The 10,760-nt window shown below is 46.7% G+C and overlaps 1 protein-coding gene across 1 annotated transcript; it reads right to left on the bottom strand.

Moving 5' to 3' along the window:
• Nucleotides 1-8,110, bottom strand: LOC129836022 (golgin subfamily A member 6-like protein 22). Its single transcript, XM_055901760.1, has 5 exons — nucleotides 7,211-8,110; nucleotides 6,755-6,985; nucleotides 4,541-6,243; nucleotides 387-1,289; nucleotides 1-224 (listed from the first exon to the last, which is right to left on the bottom strand). The coding sequence occupies exons 2-4, from the start codon at nucleotides 6,890-6,892 to the stop codon at nucleotides 1,016-1,018; spliced, it is 2,115 nt and encodes a 704-aa protein (XP_055757735.1). The 5' UTR covers nucleotides 6,893-6,985; nucleotides 7,211-8,110; the 3' UTR covers nucleotides 1-224; nucleotides 387-1,015.
• Between the last annotated feature and the right edge of the window lie 2,650 nt (nucleotides 8,111-10,760).

Here is a 10,760-nt window from a genome sequence, read left to right as displayed (position 1 = left end):
CCGTCAGGAATGAATCAAACAGTCATTGAACGAATGGGATTCACAGTAATACATTTGTCTGAGAATTGTCAATCATGAACCCCAGTTCTGGAGCCCCTATCCTCTCATCACAAGCCCAAGCACTTACCTCATCTGCTCTTCTGTGTTTTCCTCTTCCTGCCTCCCTCCCTTTCATCCTTTCCTATTGATGCTTCAACAGATAAAGTGACCTAATATGCCACAATCTGTTTCAGGAAAAAAACATCCGAAAGCCCAATCACATGAGGTGAATAATCACATGAGATCAGGAATTGTAGTGTTTGAGTTGAAAGACATTGCATAAATGCACGTCTATCAACACTAATACAGTTGTCTACAGAGAACAGGCGTTGATAGTAAACACTTACCTAATGTAGTCATCCAGCTGTGCTCCTCCTCCAACCCTCCCATCCTTTCCAATTGATGCTTCAACAGATCTGTTTCTTTGGCTGCTCTTTTCATCTATCTCAGACTTGAACAGGCTTGGAAAGAGGACAAAGGGAAACCAAAGCAACTTTAAAAGAGAAGTAGAAGAGGCAGACTTCGGTTCTTTTTGACATGTCTGTTGGCTCTTTTTCCTGTGCTCTTGGTCTTCTCCTTTTCTGCTCATCCTTAGTTATTTAGATAGTTATTTTGGCCATATGTCCATGGGAATTCTAGTTCAATCTCCTCTCTTTTACTCTTATAAAATGTTTTCACCTCTTTTTTCTGGGTCTCTGTTTATCTTGCCTCCCCCCTTGTGTTTTCCATTACTTTCTTTTGATCCACTCAGCTCTTTACTGCTAATCTCATTTACCTTTTATCCCATGGTCCTTCCTGATTCTGTCCATCAGAACTTGAATTCTGTATCTCCTACTGACCTCCTGATGAACCACTCTGGTCTCCCTTCCTCCTCTCTCATGTTTCCTCCTCTTCACCCTCATGCCTGGCTTCCTTATAATATTTTCCTCCTTTTGCTTATTTTCTAATTTTCTTTGGTAGTATTTTCTTTTGTCATCTACACAAAAGTTGTCAATGCCTCGTCCGCCTCTTTCTTCTGCTTCTTCCTTGTTCTCCTCTTCGCAGACTGTGCGTGAGCGGTCTCTGGACGCTGCTCCCTCTCTTCCCTCCGCACAGAGGCGTCAGATGTAGACGCTGTGACCTCGTATGCCACCACCTGTTTTGCTCTCTGTGTCTGCCCTTTTTTCTGACACAGCGCACGCCTCTTTTCTCTTTCAATCTGTGCATTCCTCTCTTCTCTCTCATACAGTTTCTCCATCTCCATCTTGAACCTGTGTCACGCCCTGGCCTTAGTATTCTTTGTTTTTCTTTATTATTTTAGTTAGGTCAGGGTGTGACATGGGGAATGTTTATGTTTTGTTAGTTTTGGGTGTTTATATGGTAAAGGGGTTATGGGGTGTAGTATATGGGTTTGTGTTGAGTGTAGATGTCTAGCGTTGTCTATGTATGTTTAGTTGTCTAGGAGAGTCTATGGTTACCTGAATGAGTTCCCAATTAGAGACAGCTGATTTCGGTTGTCTCTGATTGGGAGCCTTATTTAGGGTAGCCATAGGCTCTCATTGGTTGTGAGTAATTGTCTATGTAGAACGTTTGTAGCCTGTATGTATGTGCACAACGTTTGTAGCTTCACGGTCGTTTTGTTGTTTTGTTATTTTGTTTAAGTGTTTCGTGTTTATTGTTTGTCATCTTTTAAAAATAAAAGAAGATGGCTTATTTTCCAACTGCTGCATTTTGGTCCGTCAATCCGCCACACGATCGTGACAGAATTACTCACCATAGGACCAAGCGGCATGGAAGGCGGCAACAGGACCTACCTACACAGGATTTCTGGAGTTGGGAGGACGAATTGGAAGGAGATGGACCTTGGGATCAACCTGGAGAATATCGCCTCCCTCGTGAAGAGCTGGAGGCAGCGAAAGACGAGAGGAGGCGATATGAGGAGGCAGCACGGAGACAAGGCTGGAGACCCGTGAGTACAACCCAAAAATTTCTTGGGGGGGGCCTTAAAGGGAGTGTGGCGAAGTCAGGTAGGAAACCTGCGCCTACTCCCTGTACTTACCGTGGAGAGCGGGAGTACGGGCAGACACCGTGTTACGCAGTAGAGCGCACGGTGTCTCCTGTACGCGTGCATAGCCCGGTTCGGTACATTTCAGCTCCACGTATCGGCCGGGCTAGACTGAGCGTTGAGCCGTATGTCATGAAGCCGGCCCAACGCATCTGGTCACCAGTGCGTCTCCTCGGGCCGGCGTACATGGCACCAGCCTTACGCATGGTGTCCCCGGTTCGCCTACATAGGCCGGTGCGGGTTATTCCACCTCCCCGCACTGGTCAGGCGACGGGGAGCATACAACCAGGTAAGGTTGGGCAGGCTCGGCGTTCAAGGGAGCCAGTACGCCTGCACGGTCCGGTATTTCCGGCGCCACCTCCCCGCCCCAATCCAGTACCACCAGTGCCTCCTCCACGCACTAGCTATATGGTGCGTGTCTCCAGCCCTTTACCACCAGTGTCTAAACCACGCACCAAGCCTCCTGTGTGTCCCCAGAGTCCTGTGCGTCCTGTTGCTGCTCCCCGCACTAGCCCTGAGATGCATGTCCCCAGCCCGGTGCCACCAGTCCCGGCACCACGCACCAGGCCTACAGTGCGCCTCAGCCGGCAGGAGTCTGCCGTCTGCACAGCGATGACTGAACTGCTCGTCTCCCCAGCGCCATCTGAGCCATCCGTCTCCCCAGCGCCATCTGAGCCATCCGTCTCCCCAGCGCCATCTGAGCCATCCGTCTCCCCAGCGCCATCTGAGCCATCCGTCTGCCATGAGCCTGCAAAGCCGCCCGTCTGCCATGAGCCTGCAAAGCCGCCCGTCTGCCATGAGCCCACTGAGCCGTCCGCCAGACAGGAGCCGCTAGAGCCGTCCGTCAGACAGGAGCCGCTAGAGCCGTCCGTCAGACAGGATCTGCCAGAGCCGCCAACCAGACAGGATCTGCCAGAGCCGCCAACCAGACAGGATCTGCCAGAGCCGCCAACCAGACAGGATCTGCCAGATCAGTCAGCCAGCCATGAGCAGCCAGATCCGTCAGCCAGCCATGAGCAGCCAGATCCGTCAGCTAGCCATGAGCAGCCAGATCCGTCAGCTAGCCATGAGCAGCCAGATCCGTCAGCTAGCCATGAGCAGCCAGATCCGTCAGCTAGCCATGAGCAGCCAGATCCGTCAGCTAGCCATGAGCAGCCAGATCCGTCAGCTAGCCATGAGCAGCCAGATCCGTCAGCTAGCCATGAGCAGCCAGATCCGTCAGCTAGCCATGAGCAGCCAGATCCGTCAGCTAGCCATGAGCAGCCAGATCCGTCAGCCAGCCATGAGCAGCCAGATCAGTCAGCCAGCCATGAGCAGCCAGATCAGTCAGCCAGCCATGAGCAGCCAGATCAGTCAGCCAGCCATGAGCAGCCAGATCAGTCAGCCAGCCATGAGCAGCCAGATCCGTTAGCCAGCCATGAGCAGCCAGATCTGTCAGCCAGCCATGGGCCGTCCCTCAGTCCGGAGCTGCAGTCCCTCAGTCCGGAGCTGCAGTCCCTCAGTCCGGAGCTGCAGTCCCTCAGTCCGGAGCTGCCATTCCTCAGTCCGGAGCTGCCATTCCTCAGTCCGGAGCTGCCATTCCTCAGTCCGGAGCTGCCATTCCTCAGTCCGGAGCTGCCCCTTACCCTGGTGCTGCCCCTTACCCTGGTGCTGCCCCTTACCCTGGTGCTGCCCCTTACCCTGGTACTGCCCCTGACCCTGGTACTGCCCCTGACCCTGGTACTGCCCCTGACCCTGGTACTGCCCCTGACCCTGGTACTGGCCCTTAGTCCGGAGCTGTCCCTTAATGCAATGGGATTAATGTGGAGAGGGGTCATTTTGAAGAGGCTAAGGAGGTGGTTAGGGACTGTGGTGAAGTGGGGACCACGACCAGAGCCGGAGCCGCCACCGTGGTGGGAAGCCCACCCAGACCCTCCCCTAGACTGTGTATGGTGCGCCCGGAGTTCGCGCCTCAAGGGGGGGGTTATGTCACGCCCTGGCCTTTGTATTCTTTGTTTTTCTTTATTATTTTAGTTAGGTCAGGGTGTGACATGGGGAATGTTTATGTTTTGTTAGTTTTGGGTGTTTATATGGTAAAGGGGTTATGGGGTGTAGTATATGGGTTTGTGTTGAGTGTAGATGTCTAGCGTTGTCTATGTATGTTTAGTTGTCTAGGAGAGTCTATGGTTACCTGAATGAGTTCCCAATTAGAGACAGCTGATTTCGGTTGTCTCTGATTGGGAGCCTTATTTAGGGTAGCCATAGGCTCTCATTGGTTGTGAGTAATTGTCTATGTAGAACGTTTGTAGCCTGTATGTATGTGCACAACGTTTGTAGCTTCACGGTCGTTTTGTTGTTTTGTTATTTTGTTTAAGTGTTTCGTGTTTATTGTTTGTCATCTTTTAAAAATAAAAGAAGATGGCTTATTTTCCAACTGCTGCATTTTGGTCCGTCAATCCGCCACACGATCGTGACAACCTGGCCTCGTGATCTTTTATTTTTTGAAGCTCTGCTCTCTTCTTATCCTCGTCCCGTATCCTTGTCTGCCTTTTCTGTTCCTCCTTCTCTTGTTCCTGCTGTATCTTCAATCTCCTTTTCTGTTCCTCTTTCCTCCTCTTCTCTTCTTTCTCTCGTGCCTTTTGCTGCATCTCCAACACCTTCATTCTCTCCTTTTCCCTGTTCCTCTCCTCCTCCATCCTCTGTTTCTCAATCTTTTTCAACATCTTTGCCCTCTTTTTCTCCATCTTTTTCTCTTCCTCTGCCCTCTTTTTCTCTTCTTTTGCACGGGCCTTCTGTTGCATCTCCTGCTTCTTTCTTTCTTTTTTCTCTTGCTCTTGTCTCTTTTTCTCATGTTCGATCTTTAGTTTCATCTCTGCCTTCTCCCTTTTCCTCTGCTCCTCTAACTTGTTTTTTTCCATATTTTCTGTCCTTTTCCTTTCCTCCTCATTCAATTTCTTCTGTCTCTTTTCCCACTTTTTGAGCTCTTCGTCCCTGGCTTTTTCCTTCCTCCTTTCAATCTTCATCATCTCTTCATTTCTCTTAGCCTCGTCCTTGAAATATTTGATCCTGTCTGCGTAGCTCATGGCATTAAGTTCTTCTTTCCCTCGGCTTGCCATCATAGACAATGCAGTGGCGGTTGCATATCTCCCTTCCATTTTACCACTATCAATCTCCTTCCTGTCCCTCTCACCATAAGGTTCCCTGTGTAGACATCTCTGCTGTTGTCCACTCATGCTCTCCTCACTTTCACTACTCCCCTCCTGACTTGTGACCTCACTCACACTCTGAGACACATCATCCTCAGACGAGCACGAGGGAGTCACAGCCTTCTCAGTGATGACGCGTAGTGCCTTGATGTAGTCAGCTTCTGTGTTCACCCTGTGAGCGAGCGGGCACAGCTCCTCGTAAATGGACTTCCATGTGAGTGACTCCTCACAAACGTCGTCAGGCAGGTATAGATCAGATGATTGCCTCTTGAGCACATTCACAACGTCTGCCAGGTCCTGCTGGGTGTCCCCCTGAGTGTCCTCTCGGGCGGCCACTGGCGTGGCGTCTGGGCTGGCCGGGCGCTCGGGGGCTGTGGCAGGGGTATTGGATTGTTTTACTGCAGAGGAGCAGAAGGCCTCAGTGTCATCGTTCTTGTCATCGTTGTTTACCCTTTTCTTCAGAATCTCTTCCTTTCTCTTTTGGGCCATCCTCTCTTTCAGCTGTGCTTTATACATATTGGCAATTTCTGCGCCTCTCCGTTGAACTTCCTCAGACAATTCCTCAGGCGATGCAATCTCTGGCCTGTTGACCTCATCCTTAACCTTTTCCTGGCCAGTCAATGAGGACCTGGGGTGGACGTGCGGATGGGTCTGTCTCATCCGGGCAGGAGGGCCGGAAGCCAGGGGGTGGGATGGGACAGCAAATCGGTGTGAAGCGTGTGGGTGTGACGTCTTGAACTGAGAAGGAGGCCATTTATCAGGGGAGGTGCAGCTCTGTGTGTCCAGAGGGGGAAAGATTGAGTGTTTCTTAGATGGGTCCTTCTGGGTGCCGGCAGCATGCTGGTCAGGCTCCGATTGGCTGTTGGCGAGGTACCTATGGAGGTTGTACCAGGGGAAAGCTGGCAGTGTCGGGGAGACGGGACAAAGAATGGAGGAGGTGGAGCGCTGCTTGATCACCCCTTTATCCACCCCAATCTGTATGATGACAGACACATTTGTATTACTTAAAAGCTTGATGGTGATTGTTATTACCATCTTAAAACAATTACATGTGTATGGGTAATAAATATCATAGAGAAAACATGTTTTATTACTGTATATTAGCCTATTAGGAAAATGAACTTTTGGAATCATTCCAATTCAGAAATTCTTCCATTCTTTTTCAACTTTTGTCTAAGAATGCAGACCTTCCTAAGAATACTACCATTGCAGAATGCAGATCTTCTTAATAATACTACCAGTGCACAATGCAGACCTTCTTAAGAATACTACCAGTGCAGAATGCAGACCTTCCTGAGAATACTACCAGTGCAGAATGCAGACCTTCCTCTGAATACTTCCAGTGTTCCGTTTTTTTCTTGCCTTCTTATTTCACTATTCTATCTATTTAGATCTCATTTCTGTGTATCAGGATTGGGAACATCTAAAGCAACTACAGTATATATACTTATATGAAAGTCTGATTAAAGAAAACTTCTCTTGTTACCTCCTCCAAGAGTTGGTGCAGCCTAAATATTTCTCCATACAGCGCCTTAATCTCCCTCATGTTTCCTCGCTCAGTTCTCCATGTTTCTCTAGCCAATCTCCAATGGGCGAGGTCAAGGTCATGGATATCCTCCCGCATGCCTAGTTCAACCTGGGTTCCCTTCTCATTTAGTCTCTTCTTTTTCCTCTTCTTCTGGGTTGAATCGGTGTTCTCCTTGCCCTGCCTACACACCTTTAGGGCAGTAGGGATTTTGAGAATAGAACATGGTATATTTTATTTTACTCATTGGATTATTATGTGCCTTCCATTGTATTTCATTGATATACAATATCAATAAGGTATAATGTTGACACTAGATCAAGCCGTAGTTAGTACAAAGTTTACACTGATTGGCCATACATGATTAGTCTGGACCACTTTAGTGGGTCGTAGATTTAGCCTGCAGATGGGACTTACATTAAGGCTGGGGAGTTGTGAGGAGTTGTGAGGCTGGTGTGTTCTGGGCCTGTGGAGTTCAGTAGTTTCTGTGCAGAAATCGTCCTGTGCAGTCCGCTTTGCCCATGGCTAGAAATGAAAATGATGACAAACATGCAGTCAGTAATGAGGTTATCGTGATACAAGTTTGTTATTTTCAATCCTAGAAAAGCTCATAGGCCTATATGTCAAAGTGATGATTTTAAATCACTGGAGTTTTGACTATGAGGGTGGTGAGAGAAAAGAGATTCTAACCATTCTTATGATGAGCCTTGGGAAGGAGAACTTTCCCATAGTTCCTTCAATTACAGTTATCCTGAAAAAGATACAATATGGCTTCAAAATATTATTATTTAAATCATCTAAATTAAATTGTGTCACAAAGTAGGCCTTTTCACACTAAATCACAAGTGGTCACAACTACTTACCACCAATCACTTCAAAAATAACCATCCAAAATATAGAAATGATTTTGACCCTGAATTGAACTTGTAAGTGTTGCTGTAATGTGACAGTAACGCTATGTCAAACCATTTAGGCTGTCATCATATCAGAATACAATCATTTATGACATCACAATTGTGATGTAATGTGGTGCCATGGGAGACCACACCCACCCTGACAGACAGCAAACACCAGAGCCACATAGGCCTGTTAACCAATTTATCCATTTCTATGTTTGAAATACAGTATATTTTGTACTAGTCAGCTCATAAACATAGTAAAAACCACACTGTAGCAATGTGTATCACTTCACAGCTACTGTCCATGATGCATCATGAGTGGTTGTCCTCTGATGGGACCCTATTCCCTACATAGTGTACTACTTTTGACCATGGCCGATAATGTACTTTATAGGGTTGATTTGGGATGCACATAGGACTATGTAAAGAGTACCTTTGTTCGTCCTCACAATCAATTTTGCGTTGACATTAAATAATTTTTGCTAAGTGAAATTTATAGGACAAAAGAAAGAAATGTATTCATAATAAAAACTGTACATCATTTTTTATGTTTTTGCAGAGGAGGTCTTAGTCGCACAATTACACATCAGTTTAGTGCAGTACTTCTCAAGTGAATGATAGCAAACACTTCATTGAAGAATCCCGTCCATAGTTCCCACCCCTACTGTGAACCAATCACTGATGAAGGGGTGTAGACTTCGACTACCAAACTCTGACTTGCCTCAACAAAAAAATTGGTGCACGCGAACAGCTGAAAAAAACCTACCGAACACCAAAATGAACAAAAACTTCACAAAATGTATAAGCTTAAACTGTTTCGACTGGGAAGCATGTGACAGCCTTTTAGGAAGGTGGACGAGCAAAATCCACCATCGTAGTACGGATGAAGCCTGAGCTGGAATGTGAAGCTAACTGAAGCTGGCTAGATTTAATAGACCCTGAGTAGATCTAGCTTGCTTCTTGGTATACCACTCTGGGAACACCCTGGACTTACGACATGGGCTCTATGCTACATTATGGACAGTACTGTTCACTACTCTATACTATGGATGCACATGACCACTGTCTATACTGCACTATACATGAACACTAACACTGTCTACACGGTTTCCCACAGCAGATATTTATTTTCTGTCATTGGGGAGTCCACCATCATAGCCAAGATCCACAACAAGATATCAGAGATGGGCCAGAGAACACATAGGACTGAACTGAACGTCGCCAAACCCACTGGTTCCAGGTCATCTACAAGACCCTGCTAGGTAAAGTCCCCCCTTATCTCAGCTCGCTGGTCACCATAGCAGCACCTACCCGTAGCACGCGCTCCAGCAGGTATATCTCTCTAGTCACCCCCAAAACCAATTCTTCCTTTGGACGCCTCTCCTTCCAGTTCTCTGCTGCCAATGACTGGAACGAACTACAAAAATCTCTGAAACTGGAAACACCTATCTCCCTCACTAGCTTTAAGCACCAGCTGTCAGAGCAGCTCATAGATTACTGCACCTGTACATAACCCATCTACAATTTAGCCCAAACAACTACCTCTTTACCTACTGTATTTATTAATTAATTTATTTTGCTCCTTTGCACCCCATTATTTCTGTCTCTACTTTGCACTTTCTTCCAATGCAAACCAACCATTCCAGTGTTTTTTTTAGTTTTTATTTTACTTGCTGTGTTGTACTCACTTCGCCTCCATGGCCTTTTTATATTTTTATTTATTTATACATATATCTGTTTGCCTTCACCTCCCTTATCTCACCTCACTTGCTCACATTGTATATAGACTTATTTTTATTTTATTTTTTTCACTGTATTATTGACTATATGTTTGTTTTTACTCCATGTGTAACTATGTGTTGTTGTATGTGTCGAACTGCTTTGCTTTATCTTGGCCAGGTCGCAATTGTAAATGAGAACGTGTTCTCAATTTGCCTACCTGGTTAAATAAAGGTTAAATAAAAAAAATAAAAAAATAAATAAAACTAACCATCCAGAAAGTCTGACCGCTCTACAACTGTGGCTGTATGACATGCCATACTCTTTTTGACCAGACGGCATCAGATACATGGCCTACACATACTAAGACAGAGGAGCGCTGTTTTGCTGTCTCAGATGCTTTGTCTGAGGTTGATGTGTCTTTCTGTCAATAATGTACAACTGCAGCCCACATTTCGGGGTGTTCCTGCATGAGGGCATTCCTGCATCTGCCACATTATGCACAGTACTGTTCACTATATGCCATGTATGCACATTAACACTGTCTATACTGCACAATCTGTTGTTGAGGTTGATGACCTAAAAACAAGTGGTCACACCTGCATCTGTTCTGGTGACACAGGAGTTTGAAGTGGAGGGAGTACAGGGCTTAGCATGTCCCTCAAGGAGGCTAAAAAAAGATTTTGACTTGGAAAAGTTGAATATTTTCAGGAGTCGGGTAATTGGTTAAGGGAGGAGGATTGGAGGGAAAGAGAGGAGGTTGAATAGACTGAGGGAGGCAGAGTATGGGTTTGTATCTGTTGAAGATAGCAATGACAAGGGAGAGGGTATGACGAGGAAGATTGGTATCAAGTTCAAACAGATTGGGCCGGACACCAGTTTGAGTTCTGGAGGTGAAATGAAAGGGGTAGAAGGTGTTGTGGAAGTTGGGTGGAAAAGATGGTGGGTGCTGTTGAGTTGGTGAAGGTAACCCTGAGTGGAGGTGTCTGGTGCGAGAGAGTCAGGTTTAGGTGGCCAGGGTCATTGTAGTGGAGAAGATGTTGTATGCAGAGGAAGTGGAGGGTGGATGAAGGGTGAGGGATTCTGAGAGGATCCCTGTGAATAGTGGATCTTTGCCAGAACAGAGGGATAGGCCAATGGGTGATATATGTTTCAGTGAGGTTGGCTTAGCATTCATAGCAATTGTTATCAGCTGTACCGCAGAGATGACACGTAAGTCATAGAAAATAGATGTTGTGGTGGCAGCTGCAGAGAAGAACTTGGGGGTACGGGATTCAATTTCAGAAGAGTTACAGGGTGTGTTGAGTAGTAGTGTCTCACCCTCTCGGGTCGTTGGCCTGGGGTAGGAT

This window comes from Salvelinus fontinalis, chromosome 37 (genome assembly GCF_029448725.1).
Source record: "Salvelinus fontinalis isolate EN_2023a chromosome 37, ASM2944872v1, whole genome shotgun sequence".
Lineage (NCBI taxonomy): Eukaryota > Metazoa > Chordata > Actinopteri > Salmoniformes > Salmonidae > Salvelinus > Salvelinus fontinalis.
Note: the sequence above shows the minus strand (reverse complement) of the source record. Positions and strands in the feature narration are given on the sequence as shown.

Excerpts from the sequence above, each read along its gene's own strand:
- LOC129836022 (XM_055901760.1), bottom strand. The coding sequence starts at position 6,892 with ATGCGGGAGGATATCCATGACCTTGACCTCGCCCATTGGAGATTGGCT. Across the intron at positions 6,244-6,754 it reads TGCACCAACTCTTGGAGGAG|ATTGGGGTGGATAAAGGGGT; the intron begins GTAACAAGAGAA and ends GTCATCATACAG. Across the intron at positions 1,290-4,540 it reads ATAAAAGATCACGAGGCCAG|GTTCAAGATGGAGATGGAGA; the intron begins GTTGTCACGATC and ends GGCGTGACACAG.